We start from the raw sequence: 23,351 nt of genomic DNA on the forward strand, positions 1-23,351 counted from the left end.
GAACCTATACAAGTTTGCCTGCAAATCCAACCGGTTGTCTCAGGAGGTTAGAGCAACTTCTGGATCTCTTCTACAGTGCTGAACAATGCTCTAATGTTGGTAATTCTAGGTACGGCTAGAATCTATTTTTCTTACATTTAGTGTGCAGAGGCCAACTGTTGAAACTCTCAAATTTGAATTTGTTTTCCATGGATTTTGATTGTCTTTGGAAACTTAAAATACAGGAATTTGTTATCCCAGAAGAATGAATACATTAATACCTGTAAAATGCCTTGAGTCAAACACATCCAGTCTCGTAGAAGCCAACCATTGTCTAATAGTTACTTCACTGGAGTAGCGGCTTATTTTATAAGAATGGTCTTAGGTCATTTCACAATTTCATCAGCCAATTACTTTTATATGGGCTTCCAGAAGGCCATCTCTAAAGCCAAATATCATTTTATCACAAGTGGTGTTATAGCAAGGGTCCCGTGGATTAATTTTTATTATTTAAATAAGAGATGATCATAAAATTAGAACTCTTCTAATACAGTTCTCATCTTGATTATTGTTATTTAACTAGTGAAATTTTTTTTCTTCGGGCTGAGTGAACACTATAATTATTTATTGCTTTGCATTGTAAAGGTTGCATCTTAATTGAAAAATCAACACTTTTTTCCCTTTCAGTGAATACATCAACTTCAAAATCACAAAAACATTGAAGATGCAAGCAATTTGCTAGACCCACAAATTAGAGTGTCTTCGATCAACCAAAATTCATAACCCATAATCTTAAACATAAGTTGTTAACTAATCCTATAACCAGGCCAGTATTATAAGCATGGAATGTTTTCAGCTCAACTTTCTGGTTATAAATCCCTATGGTCAAAGCAACAGTAGATTTGACAAACACTTTTGAGTGTCTTCTGACAGTGTCACTGTGGATAAGTACTGAACTGCACAGTAAAAGGTCAAGTTGTTCTTACAATTATTTTACAGTATGTGTAGAGACAGCCTAGAAGTCAGTAAGTATAGATATCATTTTTGAGTATGGCAAAAACAAAGAAAACAAATACAACACAGAAAAGTAAACTGATCAAAATGAAGGCATTTCATCATAAAAATTATAATATAAATTGTAATTTCATATATTTCATATATATGTATATGTATATGTAAATATAATAAAAGCTTATTCCATTGCCTTTTATGCCCAAACACATATGTTTAATACATATCATATAAACTCACAATGTTATGCATGTGTGTGTGTGTGTGTGAGAGAAAGAGAGAGAGAGATACTTATTTAATATTCAAGTTATGCGAGGGGAAGGTAATAATACTATTCCTGGTTTATGCAGGAAGGAGTTAAGGCACAATAACATGCCTTTATACAAGGTCACATACTATTAAATTGCAGAGATTTGAACTCCAATTCCCAAGGTCCAATACCTTGCTCATATGCAGTACACTTACTCAGTCCCCTGAGAGAATCCCATCACTTCATATTACATGACACTAGTGTTTACAGCAGTAATACCATATAAGAGCTTGAAGAGGTGTTTAAAAAGTACTATCAGACAAAATGCCAAATGTGACGTTCAGCGTAATAGTAGCACATCTTTCTGACCTACTTATGTGATGCTTATAGATAGTGTACCAACCAAAATTTAAAAATTCTCTTTGGAGAGCACCATTATTTTGTTAAGCAAACATTCAGGATTCCTGAAACTGAAGGCTTATGTCTACACAGAACTTAACCATACTCTACAATTCAAAGCATGAGGATGAAGATTTTCATAAAGTAATAGGGAACTAAGAGAGCTATCTACTCCACCCTTGCTTTCCATATATGTGTTACTTTGTACATTATGGTAGAAATTAGGAGAATTTATAAACATTTTATGTTTTTTATTTTTCCTTAATTTATATCATATAAACATGCAAGTTTATATATGGCAAAAATATCTATATGATTTTTTTAACTTGTAAAATCATAGCATTTCAAAAAATGAGTGGTTGCCACATTTTGCTGTGCACTATCCTGTGTACAAGAACAAATGTTTCAAGATGAGTCTTGTTCTGCCATCCACTACTTATAAAACTTTGGATATTGTACTAAACCTGTATGATCCTTGTCTGCTCTGCCTATGTCCCGGGGCCACTGTGAAAAGCAAATTAGATGACGGATGTGAAAATAATCTATGAATTCTAAACTGTTGAACCAAAAAGAAAGGAAGAAAGAAAGAAAGAAAGAAAGAAAGAAAGAAAGAAAGAAAGAAAGAAAGAAAGAAAGGATGCCTGGGTCGCTCAGTGGTTGAGTGTCTGCCTTTGGCTCAGGGCGTGATCCTGGAGTCCCAGAATCAAGTCCCACAAGAGGATCCTTGCATGGAGCTTGCTTCTCCCTCTGCCTGTGTCTCTACCTCTCTCTCTGTGTCATAAATAAATAAATAGATAAATAAATAAATAAATAAATAAATCTTAAAAAGGGAGAGAGAGAGATTGGTATCATCACTACTCTTGTTTTTATCTTTCATTCCATAGGATCTAGTACAATACCTGGCATTATGAATATTTGTTGTCCAAACTTATTTTTTCATTAGGAGGGAAAAAAGCTTTCTGCTTCTTAACCAAAAAAAACATGCTACATTTTACCAAAATAAAGATGTCAGATCTTCACATTCTAAAACTGTTATCCACTTATGCAATTAATAATAAAAATAAGAGTATTTTTTCTGATTTCATAATCAAGCATTTGTGTATATTTTACTATGCTTACAATTATTTCAATTTTGTGTGAAGGGGTTAGGAGGCACTTTACACGAGTCCTAACAAAAAAGAAGTGTTATACATATTTAGAGAGAAGGGGGGGGGTGGAAGTTGCTGATGAATAAAATTACACAAAAACTTAAGAATGCAGTATTTTAAATAAAATACAGAAATTTGTATATGTGGGTCTCCTTATGTGTATATCACACGTATATAAATTCATATGACAGCCTCAAAATATACATAAACAGATAGGTCTATACATTCCATAAACACATTATCCAAACCTTCAGAAATTGCCATTTAAGAGCCAAAGGCCTAAATTTTCACTTTGATCAATGAGACAGCTCTATCGCAAAATGAAATGACTGAAGTTTATTGATTAGCTGATAACCTTCTAATGCACCAGCCTTTAATCTGCAATAGAACAGTGAATGTAAGGAAAGCTTTCAGAAAAGAATACAGGGTTTGATTATCCTAGAGGAAAACAACGTGGAGAGGCTCAGGATGGCAAAACATCCAGAAAAACAGAGCAATGACATCCAGTTACTTGGCTTGCCCAGCAGATCTGTGAGTTGAGACAACTGTGTCACCTGACATTCTAGCCCCAGTGCCAAGAACCAGAGTGAAATCAAATCAACATAATAAGGCTGTTGTGTCCATGAGGATGGAGAAAAACAACCTCAAACAGCAGTAAAAGTTCACTTCACAGCATGACTGCCATTTCAAAGGAAAAGCTAACACTATTGAAGTTAACATTTCAATATTATCCATACATCTTGATAGGAACGAGCCATTTTTAACAGAGTCTGGGGCCTGAATAGTATTTTGACAGAATTTTTGCTGGCTACTCTGTGGCTCAAAGAAAATCTAAGATGAAAATCTTATGTTTGGGCCTTAAAAATCAAGACAGAAAGGTTCAGGGGGGAAAAAGGGCAAAGGGGGGATATATTTCTTTCTTATCAAAATGTATCCAGAATTTGGTATTGGCTTATAGATCTTGATCATAATCAATATGAAAAAAACTAAATAATAGTAAACTGTGAATCATACACAAATACATTAAAACTGATAAAGTAGATTTTAAAAACTGGTATAAAGATATATTGAATGAAATTCATTCCCTCCTACAACAAAAATATATTTGTCCCACAGAAGTAGCAAAGTTTAAAGTACCTTCTGTAACAAGAAAATGGCTGAGAAAAATATTTCTTCTTCCAGTGTTATGGAGTATTTGATAAAGAAAAGGTCATCACTAAGTCAAAGAATCTAAGTTTGTGTAATTCATATTTGCTATTTTCCCAACACACAGGTAAAGACATACAATCGTTCTTGTTTGAAAATCACAAAACCAACTAAGCTTTCTGTATTTCACCTTTTCATTGTGAAAACAAGAGCTCTGATACCATTAATCTCTAATGTCTCTTCAAGTTGCAGCTCTGGAATTTTTGTCGATATTTACTACCTCTGTGGGAACTCCATGAATCCTACTACTCTGACTAGTACTAACACTATTACTTCTGCTATTGCCACTACTACATTTGCCCGAAAGGTTCTTCTCCCACAGTGGGGAAAATGTACCATGTCTGAAACATTCTTAGAACAAAAACTGCACAGAAGCAACAAATATATGATATACAGTAAATCTCTCTCAAATTCAAGATAAGAACCCTCGAGGCAGGGAAAAGCAAACACTATAGCCTAGATGAGAAGTGGAGCAGTTCCAAGTACCAAGTCCTCCATAGCTATTAGCTCAAATATGTTCACCAAACATCTTCCTTTGGACAATCCCCTATGGGAAGGTTCTCTTGGTCTCTCTCAATCTATCATGCCTTGTTATGAAGAATTTTCAAACAATATCAATGACCTGTACGAAGAACATTCTCTGTAGTGATGAAGTTCTTTTTTTTTTTAAGAGTAGGAAACAGTTGGTGCCCAAAGGAGAGGTCTTATATTTTCATCTTTTGGGGAGCCTGACCAGCTCAAGTCAGTTAAATGCCTGACTCTTGATCCCAGCTCAGGTCTTGTTCTCAGGGTCAAGAGCTGGAACCCCCATAGAGTTGAGCTCTGTGTTGGCCATGGAGCCTACTTAAGGGAGGGGTAAAAGAGCGCTACCAAAAAAAAAAAAAAAAGTAGTGAAATGTTTTGAAACCCTTACAAGCAGACTGAGTACTGGCCCTCAGGGAAGGGAGATAGGGAGATGTCCCCAGAATACACAAGTACGAGCTGGGGATCTGACCTATAGAATTTCAATCATCCTAGGCCTTAGTTAGTTGATTACTTTATGCCCTAGGTTTCTCTCTATAAAAAAATGGGGGGGGGGAATCAAGTTATTTCAGAGTATTTGTGTTAAATAGAGATTACTGAGAAATGTGTTATGATATATAAGTATCAAAGAATATTTATTACAGAGGCCTAATCTGATAAAAAAAAAAAAAAGACTGATCCCTGATAGCGTTACATAAATGCAAATGGCTTTCCATTCTCCCTCAAAGACAAAGCATGGGAAAATACAAGCAGAATAGTTGCATGAGATTTCAGACAACTTAAGCCATCTGTGCATGAATATGTTTTGTGACATTTTTTAAAGACTCTAAATATCCAAGAAGCTAGTCATTCAATTCACTGAATACCCACAACATGTGAATTATACAAAGATGTGTAGGACATGATCCATCCTCTATAAGCCATCTAAAATAATATTAAAATTAAGATACATCTCAATATATACTTGCCACTGGAGTTCATGATCTATTAAAAGACATAAGATCATCTTGGTCTCTACCACAGGAATTTATGCATGGGCTAAGATAGACACTTATGGGAAACATAGACATTGACAGTAATCCAGTGGCCCTACCTTTGAAGAGTGCTTTTTGTGGAAATAAACATAAAATTTAAAAAAAAAAAACCTACCACCTAAGCACATTTTCTTCAGAATGTAATAGATCAGCATATGAATACAGAATGACTATGCATACACACTGACCCCTGCAAAATTTCACATCCCTTGGCATGGGATGAATAAGACTATTTATCAGTTGCATGCAGTTTGGAAGGTAAGTTCCATGAGAGCAGAGGTATTATTCTCATTTGTCCACCACTGTATTATCAGTGCCTAGACAGAACATGGCATATAATAAACTCAAAACATGTTCATTAAAAGAATAAACCTTTAGAGTCTTGTCAACCTACTTAGCATCCTCAATAAAAATATACAACTATGGGTATTTGTATCAATAAATAATTTAAACTAAAATCTCATTAAGTAAAGTGAGAATTGTTACACTATTAAGGTTTATTATTCATATTTTAAATCATAAAAATCAAAATAATGGATATGGCTCACATTTCTAAGAATATAATCATTCCAACTTTGCAAACAATTATGAATATAAGATTTCCCTAGTAAGACATAAATAAAGGAGCAATCACAATTGAAGCCTCTTTCAGGGATATAAAAAAATCACCCCTAACAGGATTGTAAAGCCAGAAACTAGGAGTAACTATGAAACAAACCTCTGACTGGTTTAACAATGTAGTAGCTACAGCAAAATGAAGTTCTTTGCTAAACCTCTGATTTAAATAAGAGTCAAAGATTGCATATAAAATCATTACACAGGGATGCCTGGGTGGCTCAGTGGTTGAACATCTGCCTTTGGCTCAGGGCGTGATCCTGGAGTCCTGGGATCAAGTCCCACATCAGGCTCCCTGCATGGAGTCTGCTTCTCCCTCTGCCTCTCTGCCTCTGTCTCTGCCTCTCTCTGTGTCTCTCAGGAATAAATAAATAAAATCTTTAAAAAAAAATAAAAAATAAAAAATAAAAAATAAAAATAAAATCATTACACAAAGGCACTCTTTCTACTTTACAGTTTAATCAGACATTGTATAAACAGGATTTTTAATCCAGCTGTTTCTGATATATTATCAATAATTGAGTTTTGAGTTAACATTACCTTCAGCTTCTGTCAAGTGCAAGTAATGCTTGTTGGGTGTAATTCATTAAATTTTTATTTATTTTTTTTATTCATTTATGATAGTCACACAGAGAGAGAACGAGAGAGAGGCAGAGACACAGGCAGAGGGAGGCAGGCTCCATGCAGCGGGAGCCCGACGTGGGATTCGATCCCGGGTCTCCAGGATCGCGCCCTGGGCCAAAGGCAGGCGCCAAACCGCTGCGCCACCCAGGGATCCCTCATTAAATTTTTAAAAAGCAACCACAACTGGTTCATTACTGGGTTTTGGCAAAAAAAAAAAAAAAAAAAAAAAAGGCACCCAACCATTTTTACTTACTGAGACACAGCACAAACTCTTGTTAAGAAAAAATTCAATAACAGAAGCAAATAATAAGCACTGTGCATCTTAAGTAGATGTTTAGTGCTATAAGGGGAAAAGTAGAAAAATGATAAAAATAAAAACTTATAAAAACACTAACCATGTAAAAAAAAACACACTAACCATGTAATTATGACATACAGGTTCATATGTACTACTTTAGCTCAGATTACTTCTTCTTTAGGTCTGATTTCATAAAATTTACATGTTTTATGAAATGGGGTCCAGATATGTAGTTATTTTCATGACTGCTTTGGCCTTATTTGCAAATACTCGCAAATGTTGTCTTTGCAATTTGTAATCACCACTATACGTAAGTATATGCATACATATTAAAAATACAGGAACAAAGAATGTAATATTTGGTTCTGCAAATAATTTCCTGCCATCATCCCCTACCTAAGCTTTCCAACGAGTACTGTTTGGCTTTCAGCCTCATCAGTCCAGGACGTGCACAGCAATATGCTTATTTAATATTAAGCAAAGTTTAACCAAAGATGGCACAGATCACTTGCCTCTAAATAATTTGTTACTAATTATAGGCAGGGTAAGTGGAAAAGATTTGTTGGCATACTTCCTCTGATCATGTTTCTGAAGTCAATTTCTAGGATAATATATTAAACTAAAGGCAAAATTTAAGAGGATAAATAAAATAGGAAAGAAAAAGCTAAAACTTGGGGCAAAATATATCATTTTGGCTTTCAGCTATAATAAAGCCACAAACTCCAGTTTTGTGAGGGGTTTGGCACTTCTTTGCTTTTTGGTTTTCACTTTGGCATTAAATCTTAATTGTCTACCTTAGGAAGAACAAGCTGCTAAAACTAAAAGTTTTGAAAAGGATCTACCTGAACAGACTTTACAAAAATTGATGCAATCTTCTAGCTATAAGTATATACTCACTTACAGGAATTTCTATTTATACATATTTCCCCATTAATGGTTGGCTTTTTTCTAAAATCTACCTTTTTATATTTTGCAAGCATTCACCATCTTTAGATATTATCTTTTCTTTTTTTCTTTGAATGTGGAAGAAGTGCCACTAAATCATAATGTGTTCTGGGCCTGAGAGATTATTTCCTTGTCATTTTACAGATAAGTAAATAAAGGCTAACTGACATGCCTGAGGTGTGTGATTTAGAGTTTGTTTCTTCTATTGAACTTGATCAATTTTCCAGGATGTTACCTAAAACAAAATTTCTTCTGAGAGGTAGCTTTTTTTCCACTGGGTTTCTGTTTTCATTTTAAAAATATGTTCTTTGTCAAACAATCAAGCACCAAACTGTTTGTTTTGCTTAAAAGGTGGCCACTGGACTGTAACCTGTGCCAAGCTTAGGTCAGGTGTATGCTACCAATGAAAGAGTAGATGGTCTGATGCCGGGAACCCCCAGTGGATACACCTGGAAGGGTAGGGCCACCGATGCTTGGTTCTCATTAACGGTAAGTGAGGATTGATTCCTTCTAAACTAGAAATGATTCTAATATGATAGGGATCTACAGTGAGCGATCACTTCCTCAAGGCAAAGGTAAGAAAAAATAAGCAAAAAAGAGTCTTTGGAATTGGGTAATACAAATAACTCTAACAAAGATAACAAAAATTAAGGAACTATTTTAACAATATCATGTCTACGTATACTTCATTTTTTAGTTACCTAGTATTCTTAAATAACAAAATGACAGTGTATTACTTACATAAAAATTTTCAGAAAGTCTATCACATAATGAATTCTATATGTGTATGAATAATAGAATCCATCCTACAACTTAACTGCTGAAGACTGATACAACTGTCATTGTTCCCCAAGTAAATAAATGACAAGATAAGCAACATATCTACATTTGTGTTGTATGGAAAGCCTGCATCAGAATCATCTAAGAGCTCATTAGAATTTTGGGGGCCCAATTCTAGACCTGAAAGTGAAATTCTCATACAATAGGGAATATATGAAGCTGCATTTGAACAAGCTTTCCAAATGATCCCTGTTCATACTCAAATGTAAGATTACTGGACTCCTGTAGAATTACATAGTTGATTACTTTCAGTAAAATAACTAAAACACATCTCCAATGCTTACTTTCCTGAAGAGGATGCCAGATAAAAATCTAAAACATATATCAAGAAGTTGCAGGGTAAGGATATTATTTAGTATGTGGGACAAATGAAAAACATTTAAGGAAAAAAAAAAAAAGGTCGCTGTAGAGAATAAGAAAGACTGTGTTGAACAATCTTATTTGTGTTTTTTTCCAACTCTGTGAACATGATGCTTTGATAAAATATAAAAAAGAAAAAGACAAAACACAAAGAAACAAACAAACCCAAAACAACTGAAACAACAAAAAAACCCACACAAAGGAAACAGAACCTTCAAGAGCTAGCTGTAGCTTAGATCTCAAGCAATAATATCTAAGATGAGGAAGGCACCAGGCTATTGATCCTTGAAGTGGACAATCTGAGGCTGACTACAATGGCAAGTTTAAACATGACTCAATTTTTTTAAAGAAAACAAAACACACTAACAAACTTATGTTCTCAAATCCCAGAAATGGACTTACTCTTTGAATGTATGTTCACTTTCTGGTAAAAGAAGCTGTAGGAATGAAAGACAAAGTCTTCCCAGCCAGTCATGACACCCACAAATTTCATCAGGCAAGAAAGGTTTCAAAATTAGTAATAAAAAGCAAACTTTTGTCAAGGACTCGCTATGTGCGTAAAAGGGAACTCAATGCAAGAAGGTAGCTTAGTAGAAAAGTAAGAAACACAAACCACAAATGGAACTTCCCAATCCAGGGCAAGGACAGGTTAATATAAAAGAAATATTTAGCCAGGTTCTGCATATAGACGTCTCTGACTTTGGTTTCTTAAAACATATTTGTAGTCGTAATCTGTTAAGGTGTCCCTCCCTGCCCCCACCTAATGTTACTGCAGAAAGGACCAAGTACTACCATTTTTTTTTTAATTCCTAAGAAAATGAAGTACAGCTATGAGTTTTATTTACTTGAACAAAGAATCACCCATGTAATAGTGGCTTTAGACAGTTGAGATCCCACACACTGGTTTGCCCGGATTCTTTTCAGTTGGGTCACCAGCACCATATATTGAATTTCAATTGAAGCATACAAACTTGAAAAGTTTTTAATATTTACTTTCTGACATATAAACATATCAGAGTCAAGGTTATTATTATTCCTTTAATGACACTATTCTGACTGACTTGCATTCCAGTGTTCTTTCTTGAATATAAGAGAAAGGAATAGAGTTTCAAAGACCTATTCTGCTGGGAATTTTTACATAACCTTGGTTATGCCCCTGGGAATGTTCTGGAAGAGGTAAAAGGTAAATGTGAACATCATCTATCCTGTGAATCACTGTAGAGAAAACACTGAAAGGAACTAATGTAACCAAATGGAAACAAATTAGTTGGAAAAATTATATTACTGTAATGAAAAAAAATGAGAGGTAGTGCTATGATTGCATTTAAAGTATGTGATTTAAAATAGAAGATTATTAATGTATTAAACTTAAAACACATAATTTACAAAAATTCAGTTTATATACAAAGTTATATCTATTTTGGAACGATAAGGCTAATTTATATTCTAAGTACTCTTTAAATCCTCCTTTCTGAAAAGAGAATTCTACTTCCTCTAGACTAAAGCATATCTTAGAGTAATTCTGCTTTTTTTTCAGCAGAGTGTCTGAGTTCTGAAAAGATTTGTTTCTAAGAAATAAACAATTTGTTAGAGCCAAGTAATCTTTTCTCTTAGCCTCTACTCATTCCTAGGATGGACTCGGAGGGAGTATTTTGTTTTCATTTGGCTTCAATGACTATAGATGCTTCAAAAGTCAGCACCCTTCAAAGGTTAGCAGCAAGCTATAGATCCTTAGATTCTAGATTTTCTACTGACATATTTTATAAGTAAAAATAAAGGATGTTTGGGAATATTTTTAGAGAATACCCAAGTGTTATGGTTGAATCTCATTTTTCACAATTCTGAATGCTCTGCTCTCTACTCTTCTACATAGATTTACACATTACAGTCTAATATATGTTCTATAATGCAGTGTTAAGCAGACTTAGGCTGTTCATTCTCCTTACCTACATTTACCAAAGAACTAAAGCAATAAAAAAGAGAAGCATTTTCCTTGATTGAGGTATGTCAGGAAATCTGATTATGTTTGAAAAAAACAGTCCCATAGAGTTTACAGACAGGCCATACAGAGGAGGTGGGGTTTCTTTCTATTCTTAGAGATAGCATCCCTCTGCTTCACTAACCATTCCCAGAGAAGAATCAAACATTTGTAAAGGCATTTAGCAAACAATCTAACCTTTCAGTTCCAATATTTGATAACCTCCTCTACCCAAAAAACTTAGAATTTAATCCATACACCCAATTTCTCTTTTTAAATCATTTCCCTTTGTTCTGTTCTCAATGAATGTTGAAATTAGATGTTCACCATCTGCGAACAATAGTCTTTTATATGTCAAAGGAAACGTGAAATAAAGCACACCTCCATTTTCTTTTTATTAGGCTATTTCAGATTTATTTTTACCTTTGTTTAGAGGTTTCCTTTAAAATTAGGTGTTGTATTCACAAGTCCCAGAGCCTGATTTGTTAAACTGTAAATATTCACTATTGGATAAAAATAAAACCTCAGCATTCCGAAAATGTTTGGTTAAACATTCATGGTTTTAGCATGTTTTTCCAGAATGAGACTATATCTAGTGTTTTAAGGCATGATCATGTATTTTCCACCTTAAGAAGGGAATTAGGGCTTTGAAAACACTTAAGAGGAAAGGAGCTGACCACATTTATGTGATCCAAGTTTACTTACTGTGCTTCTATAACATGCTAGGCAGGACATGCAGTCTTATTGAAGAAATATATGTGTCTAAAATGTTCTAAGTACAAGATACAAGATACTGTACAGTCTAACTCTGTAGGACAAGGATGGCAAGGAAAAGCCAAGAAAGACTTCAATGTGGTGAAGTCTAAGCTGAGTCTGAAGTAGGAGGTCTACCAATACCACCAAGCAAAAGTAAAAGTTTATAAAGCATAATGAACAACACGTGCAAAGGCAGAGAGACATAAAACAGCTCCATCTGTCTGGATAACTGAAAAATTAGAAGGGCTCAAATTCAGGGGACAGGCATGGCAAGAGTTAAAACTGAAACAGCAAGTCAAGGCCCAGATGGTAGAATAATGTTCTGTAGGAGTTCACTCTGAAGAAAGTTTAAGGAGAAAATTAACAAGGTTGGACAGCTATGCATTAATGCCACTGCAGAGAATGGACCCAGAGGAGGGAAAATTGAAAAGAACATCACCAGTCAAAAGGCTTACTCACAGGATCAGTCAAGGTAGAATGTAGGTGTGAACTCAGAGACTCAGAGACAATGAGAGACCACAAAATTAAGAGATTTTTGAAAGGTAGAATCAACAACTTGGTAAGCAAGTAGAAGGGTATGCTAAAGAACTGGGAGGAATTGAAGACAAAGATTTTCAGCTTAGATAGTGATGCCATCAATGTGGAAAGGCAATAGAAGTGCAAAAGAGACGCTGATCAGGAAAAATAAAAATAATAATTTTCGCATCGGCCTGGCTGAGTGGGAATTGTCCATGGAGCATCATGCGTAATGGTGCTTTATGCCGACACTTAGCTAAGGGCTGAGGGTTGACTCCCAAGGTGTTGTTTTTTTCTGACTTGGCACAAGGATCACAGTGGATCAGGGGAAGATGTCCAACAGACAGGGGCAGGAGAACACCCAGGCCAGCAAGAACAACATAGGAGACACCCTATACAGAACTGTGCTGACCACTACAGCAACCAACAGCCACATGTATCTCTTTAAATTTAAAGTCACAGAAATTGGGCAGCCCCAGTGGCGCAGCGGTTTAGTGCCGCCTGCAGCCTGGGGTGTGATCCTGGAGACCTGGGATCGAGTCCCACATCGGGCTCCCTGCATGGGGCCTGCTTCTCCCTCTGCCTGTGTCTCTGCCTCTCTCTCTCTCGCTCTGTGTCTCTCATGAATAAATAAGAAATAAAATATTAAAAAAAATAAAGTCACAGAAATTAAATTTAAAAACTCATTTCTTCTGTCCCATTTACTACAATTCATGTGCTCAGCAAGCAACATGGTTAATGGCTACTATATTGAATGGTACAGAAACAGATTATTTCCAACATCACAGATAGTTCTATGGACCATACGAGGATGGCCCAGGTTAAAGAACAAAGACTCAGGGACAGAACCCTGGGGAAAAAAGAGGGAAAGAAAATGAATGGAATGAGAAGAAGTAATCCAAGTAATTAAAATAGAAAGGAAAATTCATCCCACTGTGGACCAAGAGAAGAAAGAGTTCAAGGAAACGAAAGAGGCAAACATGAAAAACTAAAGAGGTCAAATAAGAAAAAGAACAAAAATTTCTTTCTGGTAGTTATTTTACTCTGGCATTTGGTATAGTATTGGAATCATTACCAATTTCTTCAGATGTGAAATGACTCAATGAGAATAATTCTCCCACTCAGATGACAGGTTTAGCTTTTAGAAAGAACTCAAGTGTCCCACAGAAAGAGAAATGCTGGAAATGTGACCATTCCCTTCCCACACTTTAAAGAAGAAAGGAAGGCCCTGCCTAGCCGTCATCCTTGGCTGTCATCTTTCTAGAAATTTCTAAGGGTCTCTAATTAAGGTCTATATCATTGCCGAATAGGTTTCTTGACATCATCTAATAACTATAGTTGACATCAAACAGCACACAAAATTCTCTTCTCTGATCAAAAATCAAGCTGATAGAAGAGCAGTTACCAGGGGCTCGAGGCAGTGAGGAGTTATTTTTTAGATAGTACAGAGATCAGAATGAGATGATGAGAAAGTTCTTTAGGTGGGCAGTGCTGATGTTTCCACAATGTGAGCACCACTGAACTGCACACTTAAAAAATAGTTAAAATGGTAATTTTTCTGTTAGGTATATTTTACCCCAAGTGAACAAAAAAATTTTTAACAAAGCTGAACTAAAAACACAGGAGGGAATCTGGACATTACCTCTTACCACCCTTGACACTTGGTAAATTTAAAATAGCAAACGTAAAGGGGAAAGTATCGCTCACAGACCTCTGTTCCTCAAAGTCACGTATTTGTGTGAGATTCCATGTGAGATAAGGGTTTGATAAACTTTATAAGGCACTAAGCATCTCTAGTTGCTGTTGAAACTGCCCCCTGTGAAACTGTCAATGGTCTGGAAAAATGAAACAAGTTAGAGCTCTAAATGGTACTATGAGAATGAAAACATATCAGGTCACTTTCATCATCAAGATGGCATTTATAGGGATGCCTGGGTGGCTCAGTGGTTGATCGTCTGCCTTCGGCTCAGGGTGTGATCCCAGGGTCCTGGGATCAAGTCCCACATCAGGCTCCCCCCAAGGGAGCCTGCTTCTCCCTCTACCTGTGTCTCTGCCTTTCTCTCTGTGTCTCTCATAAATAAATAAATGAAATATTTTTTTAAAGAAAGATGACATTTATACCTCCCTTCTTTACTATTTACACATCAGGTCAACAGCTGCAGTTAGTTGGTAGAAGGGAGAGCATAAATAGGTGGAGGAAAGCCCGAGATAGCCACGTTGGTAGATGCATTAATGCTCACTCAGGGATTACGGGGAGGCCACCGTCCCATGAATCATGACTCGCATTATCTGACAGGCCCTGGAGCAAAGCTCAGGGAAAGAAACACCCAAGGGATCCTAAGAGAAGCCATGGGCTACTTCCATTTGTGTTACTGTAACCAGGAAGCAGAAAACGAAGCTAAAAATTACATCAAAGTAGGTGAAAGTTCATGAATATAAAATAGTACAAGCCAACAAATTTTTCAAAGTCATTCAATAAAGTCTCATGTGGATCTTTACTGGCTTTCTCCCATCAACATTCAGACTTTATCTCGTGAACATACCAAAAAACTGGAAGTAAACATTTGTACATTTCATCGATCACTGCCTATTTCTTCTCCAAAGGTATTAGCCAAATACAGAGAATCAAAATCAAAACGGTTTTCCTTAGCTACTATTTGGAGCTCCGCTCAGATCATACAGGGATTCTGCTAATGTCACTACCTGACACACAGAATCACCTCATGACTATAAGCTAAAAAGGTACCAACATAATACGAGAACAGACACTGGAGGTAGAAACCAACCAAAGAAAAAGAAGGAAAGAAGGAAACAAGGAAGACAGAGAGATTCAAGAGATGAGTCATACTATACTTACAACTTTCAGCCTGATAGTCTGGCACAAACTGCTCATCATTGTCAGGTACCTGAGCTGAAGAAAAAAAAAAAAAAATTAAAAAAAAAATTAAGAGAGAAACTGCCAAGGCATAAGGAATGTCAAGCAAGATCTTTCAAAGTAAGATCTTTTTTCGGCTCAGACCAAACCTATGATTATTTGCCAATGAGCTCCCATTTAAAATGGTATTGACAGCAATACTTGGGAGGGAAAATAGAAGCAACCATTGATGTCAACTAGAAAACATAAGTGTCAGAAATCTAACTGTGGCAGTTGTGTCCCTCTGAATATCACTTGCCAGACAGAAATAAAAGAGACATGCAAAATAGAAGAAGCTACAGGATTTCTATTAGCTGCAGTGCTTCTTTGCAAGAATGGAGTAAGAAGTATTTCAATTCACCCACTGCCAGTGCTTCAGCAGCCCATCGAAATTAACTACAGCACTCTTTCAAATGATGTGTGCAGTTACACACATCCCTCTGCTTTTACAGAAATGCCTGCTTTTGGTATATTCAGTCAAGTGCAAATCAGACTACCATAATTAAAGGTGTTCCATCTAAACTTGGCCAAGACATGCTACAAAGATTTTTTCATGAAAGCATGTCCATTGATTTTGCTCATATAGAAAATAAAATATTTTAGTGATTGTGTCATAATAATAAAATTATAAATAACAAAAATAAACTCCATCTTTTCATGCAAAATATTTTCCGGGCAACTATACAACACTAACGAAAAGAGTATCACTATTTCATCAATCCTAATGTCAAGCAACTTCCCTATTTTTAGCAAAGGAAAAAAATACTGAATAGCAAGGACTTAATGCATTCGGCAGCAATCAAAACATAAGTACACTTTTTCGCTTCTAAAATATTTTCATCACGGCTGATTTAGACATCAAAATAACCTATTTCGAATTGATAGGATATTAGTAAAATACATCTTCACATGCACACAGAAGTATACACACTCTCACACACACACACAAACTACATAAAATAGAAGTTAGTTCCTTTTAATTTGGTGAAAATAGGAGTTATCTCATTTAACTTTAGCTATGATCTGATGACTAGTATTACTTTAGTAGTAATATCGAACACTGAAATGCTTTATCCAGTCAAATTATATTAAAATAGATTCAATTAATTTTTTAAAAACAGCCTACTGTGAATAGGGAATGTTTATGAACATAATCATTCTCTATGGAAAAAGTTTCGGGTAGGTAGTTGAATGAGTTAAGAAAAATCACCTATAAAAAGAAATTCTATATTCAAAAGAAATACAACATAAATAGTATTAAACATCATTTTGTATCAGCTTATGGAATCACATTTTTAAAAACAGAAATATGTGGCTGAATAAAACTTGTGTCATATTTATTAAGAGCAGAACAAATGATAACCTTGCAGATTGTTAAAATATATATAGTCTGACATTAAATTATTTCCTAACGATCTATGTACACCCATACTTCAACTTATTAAAGACATATTCTATCCTCTGTCACCAAAAATATTAAGAACCTTCTTCCAAGTTATAAATGATCAGCATATAATGGAAGAAAAATTTTTTTTCTCTTTATATTCCACTGACGTCTGCTACCATGGGTAACTAAAGCCATGCAAACTTCAAAGTCATAGTTTTATGACTTTCTATCTGTAAACTGTGTACACTATTTAACCTATTTGAAATGTATTTCATTCATCAGTTTAATAATGATAATACAGGGGCTTTGTGACAATTAAATTAAATCCTCAATGTCACTTATCTTTTTCAAACTTTCACCTCCCACCCATTTCTTTCAATTTACATACACAAAACTACGTCAGTCATTACAATGAAAGTTTAAAATCTTCACTTCTCCTAAATTATACTGGAAACAGATAAAAATAACAGCTAAAATTTGTACATTAGTACTCTCTTAACTATAAACACTTTTGACATTACAGCAAGCTTCATTTTTCTCACAGATTCATGTAAGTGGGGAAATACCCTTTAAAATAAGTCTTCACACCAAAAAAATACAAAAATGTTTTCAATATCTATTTAATAAATAACAGCAGGTAGACAGAACCAAATCCTACACATTTTTTCCATCATACCCACATGTTTTGGTTTTCCTTCTAAATTAACAGCTAAACAGACATAACTATTGAGATGCAAAATTATCAACCACAGCAATTTACTATGCTTTTAAAAAGCCAACATTTACAAGAATCTAATAAAAATGTAATATCCCTTTACAGGAATAGTTAAAAATAGCTGGTGAGTAACAAAAATATATTTGTAACTAAATATGCTGGTATGAATGTCCTAAAAGCCAGACATTATTTTTTCCCTACTATCGTATCACAAGACAAAACTGCAACTCTGTGATATGTATCACTGCAAGAAAGACATAAAAATCACTGTGTTGGGATAGGTGTGAGGGGAGGGGAAAAAAAGCAAAATTTTAGAAGAAGCTGGAAGTCATACTTCACAAATATACAGAAAATAGGTCCATAACAATTTGTAAAAAGAATAAGAATTGCTATAAGAATTGCTATTTCTGTTCTAACTCCTTAACATACTGAATAAATACTTCACACTTATGCCTGAACATATTACAGCATTTTAACAAAAAACATATGACTCACATTTTCACAGAAGCTAATCTTAAGAAACGGAATAGACCAAATGAAGCAGCATGCTACTTAAATAGACAAAGGCTTAAGTATACTTCTAATTTCAAGTTAGGGTAAAGGGAAAGCAGTTAACGAAAAACACACGTTGGATCTGGGCAAGGAAAATATGACAAAGTATTGCCACACTCCTATCATTCGCTTCCTCTTTTCCTCAATTCACGGGAATTCTGTGAAGTAGCAAACTACAGCTGCCTGAAAATTTGTGGCAAGCCGTACCAACTCCAAAGTGGAAAATTAACAATAGAGGCCAACCTTTAAAAAACACAATTTTCACTGCTATCTCTTATAAACTAGGCTTGGAATAATCACCTTTGGGGAATGAAAATGTTTCCCCACACCATGTAATTAAAGAGGAAGGGGAAGAGTAAGAAAGGGCAAGGGGGAAAAGTACAGACCAAAAGACCAATAAAAGGCTTTCAAGAAGATGAAGCATGTGGATTTTATTGGTAATAGCTGGAGCGGCTCTATCAGTTCATTGCACATTAATAGACAAGTTGCCATCAAGTCTCAGGACTCCGGCTTTAAAAGGGTAGTATCTGCTCTCTCAGCTATTTGCTTTACCTAGATTATTATCCGAAGTTGTGGTGTTTTCTCTCTCTCTCTCTCTCTTTTTACTGCAAAGCAATACATATTATAAGAAACAAACACATGAAAATATTAATCATGATCTAGACATCACAGAATCACTAACCCTCGTTTTCAGCTTCAACATACTTTCTTAACACTTCCTGGGGTGGGGGCAATTTTTAAACAGGGTTCCTTGATTTTTATGCTTAAACTTCCAGAAAGAAATTATAATTACTTAAGAAAAGGTGGGAGTTTACATATTTTCCAAGCCTGGCTGCAGCCAAGTAAAAAGCCCCTGGTTCCTGACAAACCAGGGGTCTGCAGAGTTTTCTCCCAGAGGTAGGGGTGAAAAAAAGCGGAAAACTCACAAATGGAACACACGTCAAGTATAAAAGGGGTTAATATTTAATTAAAACCAGTTCTATCCACTGTAACAATGACCTGGAGCCAAACAAGGCGGAAGATGTATGAGTCATTCTTTCTGCCTGTGAATGAGACAGCTGATCTCCTCAGCAATTCCTCCAGACAAGCAGGCAGAACTGGAGTTCTGCCTCCATTCACAAAAACACAGTCCAGCATGAGCCATGTGGCCCAACCGCAATCTTTTCATGTCACACCCTTCCAGGGAGCTAAAGCAAGTCAACTTGAACTTGCAATAAACACAGCGATTTTACTGCTCTGTCTCCTATACAGCTCAGATCCATTAAGGTATATACATTTGAATAAATGACAAATTTACAAAATTAAATCAATCTATAGCTAGATAGACAGATATAGATAGACAGAGAGATAACCCATCCTGCTTTATACAGTAACTTACAACAAAAACTTAAATGTATAAAACTAGGAAGGAAGGAGGAGAGGGAGGAAGGAAATAAGAGAGTGGTGGGGAGGGAGGGAGGGGAAAAAATCATTAAAGAAATGTCTTATTTTTCTTGCCTATTATTCAGAGTTTCTTTAGCCTGAGATGATAGTAGATTTTTGCTGACCTTTGTGGCATTTCTCTTTGAATCAAAGAATTAGAAACAAGTTTCTCTAAATAAACTTAAATTGTATTTTAAATAAAAGTAAAACAGCGAGAAAATCAACCTTTGCGTGGTATTCTATTTAATCATGAAATGAAGCTTCAGGCCATGGAACAAAATAATCATGAAGCCACGAAGCCTGGTTTTATACCACATCCGCTTTTAAAAATTAAAAATGATTGTCCTGATGTATGAACATTAATTAATACAGTAATATAAACATATGTAAAGAAACAAAAAAAAAAAAAAAAGGGGAGGGGAGCTACTTCCCCATGACAGAAACATCTTTAATACTTGATACTCTAGAAGAAAGAAAGCAGTAAGTTCCGGTTGTCTTCAGTCTCAGGGCAGCTTCAATGGTAATTCTACTCTGACCTGGAGTGACTTAGAAACAAGCATAGCTTACAAGCTGTTGTTTCTATTACCTAATACTACTACGGAGGTCTGACATTGTTATTATTATTATTATTGGTGGTGGTGGTGGTGGCGGTATTATTATTATTATTATTTTAATCATAAGCTTGTACACAGGTCAAAGGAAATAAAATTATATTACCAAATTCAAGAAATGACACATTGCTTGTCACAGAACCAGAAAAGCAGTATTTCATGAATCCTGATTAGGACCCTCTGGAAAACATAGATCTAAGCTATACTACAACCAAATTCTATTTTTAACCAACTTTTTAAATTTGCTAGTAGACCCTACATGAAAAGACATTTATATAATTCCAAAAAATATTTTAAAATATAAAATACTTACTCTACCTGCTACCTTTTAATCAAGTCCAAGTAATAAGCAGTCTTCCTTTCGTATCTTAGACTATTTCCTGGTGCAATAAAAAAAAAAGTAGTAGCTTGCCCCTCCCCCCATACAAAATAATTCATACTGAGAAAGAGTATGGACTTCTGTAATTTAATCCTTAACTCTCATTTCATTTTTTATGTAAGCCACATAAAATAATGTAGCTTTTAAAGTCTTTAGTTCGTACCATATCACATAAAAAAATTAACAAGCACATATCCAATGTATGTGCGAGAAACAGCATAATTGTTGAAAAATAAAAATAAGTACATTAGGATTATGTGCATTGTGGATGACTAGTGAGTAACAACAGTACACGTTATTTAAATGAACTTCATAGTAAGCTCTTCTGAATGTAAATTTAGTATCAGCTACTGAAGTAAATGGAGAAGATATAATGACATCTCTACTGTTAAGTCAACCTTTATTTGAAGGTCACACAAAACAAAAGGAAAAAAAAAAAAGCTTTATCTGCATGAAGTAATAACCTGTGGTGTAGGGAGGTTGTTCTTGGACATAAAAGTTCGATTCAAGTGGGGAGGCTGCAGGAAACCTACTTGCTATATAACACCACTGAAAACATCCTACCCTGTGGCAGCGAATCACTATTGACTTTTGTCCTTAATACTACTGGTGAAAGGGAACCTCAAGAACATGTAGCCCCACACCAAAAACAATGCTCAAAAGTTGCTGTGAGTTTGCATTAGATTCGTATTCAAAATTTATTCTTTCTCTTCAAGCTGCGTTAGTAGGTAAGCTCTAGTCAGCAATTTTAGAAGAATGCAATCCTTTTTAAACTCAATTCTATATCCTTCTGTTTGTCTCCTTCACACACAAAAGAGTCCATTTTAACCATGAATTTCTAGGACACCATTCACTAAAGCACCACGTAAAACAGGTTGTTAAGAATAAGATGTTACCGTGATGCTGATAGGATTGATATATGAACTCATTATTTCATGGGATCAAATAATTGAAATCGCCTTTCTGTCAGTAGCAATCTAACTCAAAAGACCAAAAAAATCAATAAAGAATTGTACATAGTAAAATAATATAAAGTAGCTATGCAAAATTTAAAATATACACTTTCTTTAAGTGCTATGGTGGTCACTGAAAACCTCTTCATCAGGAGGAGGTGTGAATAGATTTCGTCGTGGTAGATACGTTAAAAACATTTAAATTGCAGTGTTAGTACTCAGAAAGTGATACCAATACAAACATATTCTTTACAAACATATTTTATCTCTTCTTCAGGATGAGGTGTGAATAGATTTCCTCGTGGTAGAGATGTTAAAAACATTTAAATTGCAGTGTTAGTACTCAGAAAGTGATACCAATACAAACATATTCTTTACAAACATACTTTTTGATCCCTGTTTGGAAATTAAAAATATACTTCCATGCTTCCCCTCCCAAATTAGAGGACTTTAGCAAATTGAAAGTAGGGGCTCCTACCCTCACCCTCAAATATTCCTGCCTTATCTACCCTAATCTGTCATTAGACATAAAACACGTTGCATAATCCACAATAATTTACCTATGACTAATCCATATGTTGCACTTTGAGTCTAATTTATCAAAAACTCTTATAGGAAAAAACAAACATGTTGGGACAGATCATTTCCCAAATATTCAGGGCTTTGATCACTTTTTAAAAACATGGTTTTCATATGACACAACTTGACTCTCATGTCTAATAAGATTTTTAGACCTGTTTAACTTCCCAGTGGGATGCTAACTCATGAGAGAAACTTGGTTAATTGCCAATGATCTTTTCTAAAAGGGTCAAGATGCCTTAAAATTCCACGGTCACTTTCTTGGCTACCAAGCATTATGAAAAGAAATATATAAACAGTCCATAGTCTGCCAATTTGGCAATGTTTTAATTTCTAGATGTCCAGAAGGGCAGAAATGGACAAATCTAGCTACAAATAATCTAATGTAATTTTAAGATCTCTTCTTAATTCAAGATGTGAGATAAGTCAAATTAAAATGCTGAAACAAAAACATAATTATATAGAATTGCCAAAAACAAAAATAAATATGCAGTCTATTAATGAATAGTAAAAAAAAAAATCTCCATTATTAGATTTTAAAAATCATAATAACAACATTTTGCTTATATCATGATAGGATAAATTAATGTAAGCTATTTTGAAAACTGTTTACATTATCCTGAAATGCAGTCTTATCCATAGTTTGTAAACAGTCGCCCACCTGAGTATTCAATAAAACACCTCCAGGATTAATTCCTTAAAACTAATTTAAGCTTCTTAATTATTTTCTGAGTAAAAGCCCATGTTCCTCCAAAGACATCAGTCATTTCCTAGATTTGTTTTATATAAAGGTAGATCTTCAGATCTGATTTACAGGTGCGTTAATAAACATGGATAAAAATACATTCAGTGCAGAGTTTTAAAAGATTAACTTGGATAAGTTATTCAAATCACTTACCAAGCGACAAATAAACAAAACAAGTCAAAAGTAGGAGACTGTACTAAAACTGATTATAAAATGGCAAGAGTCTGTCACAGAATACACATTTTAAAATTCCAGAAACAGAGTTGCTATGCACATGCAAAATCTGCCAGCAAGTCCAATGACTTGGAATCAATGAGACTTAAACATCTAAGAACTAACAAACCTTCGAGAACTATTAAAATAGATATTTCAAGTTATTTTAGATAAGCGAATAAATGTCCTCATAAATGTAATGTCCTTACAAGCCTTCAACTTTGCAAAACTAACAGATCAAAGTTAGCACCACAATCTCTGTGTAAATTTTTCTTGAAAAAAGTTAGGTTTGGATATATAGTTTGTGTTGCAACAGTAAGTAACCTATTGCAATAAGTTTCATTTACAGAGACAAGCAAAATGACCTTTAAATATAACTAAAACTTTCATTAATACTTAC

The 23,351-nt window shown here is 34.9% G+C and overlaps 1 protein-coding gene across 12 annotated transcripts in view; it reads right to left on the minus strand.

Annotated features, from left to right (window-relative positions):
• ETV1 (ETS variant transcription factor 1) overlaps positions 1 to 23,351 on the minus strand; it is a 98,358-nt gene that overhangs the window by 69,406 nt on the left and 5,601 nt on the right. For all 12 annotated transcript variants that reach the window (XM_041727994.1, XM_041727992.1, XM_041727989.1 and 9 more), the window contains one exon: positions 15,339 to 15,392. In XM_041727994.1, coding sequence (XP_041583928.1) covers positions 15,339 to 15,392 — 54 coding nt within the window. The remainder of the gene's footprint in view (positions 1 to 15,338; positions 15,393 to 23,351) is intronic.

The sequence above is a fragment of the Vulpes lagopus genome, chromosome 13 (assembly GCF_018345385.1).
Source record: "Vulpes lagopus strain Blue_001 chromosome 13, ASM1834538v1, whole genome shotgun sequence".
Lineage (NCBI taxonomy): Eukaryota > Metazoa > Chordata > Mammalia > Carnivora > Canidae > Vulpes > Vulpes lagopus.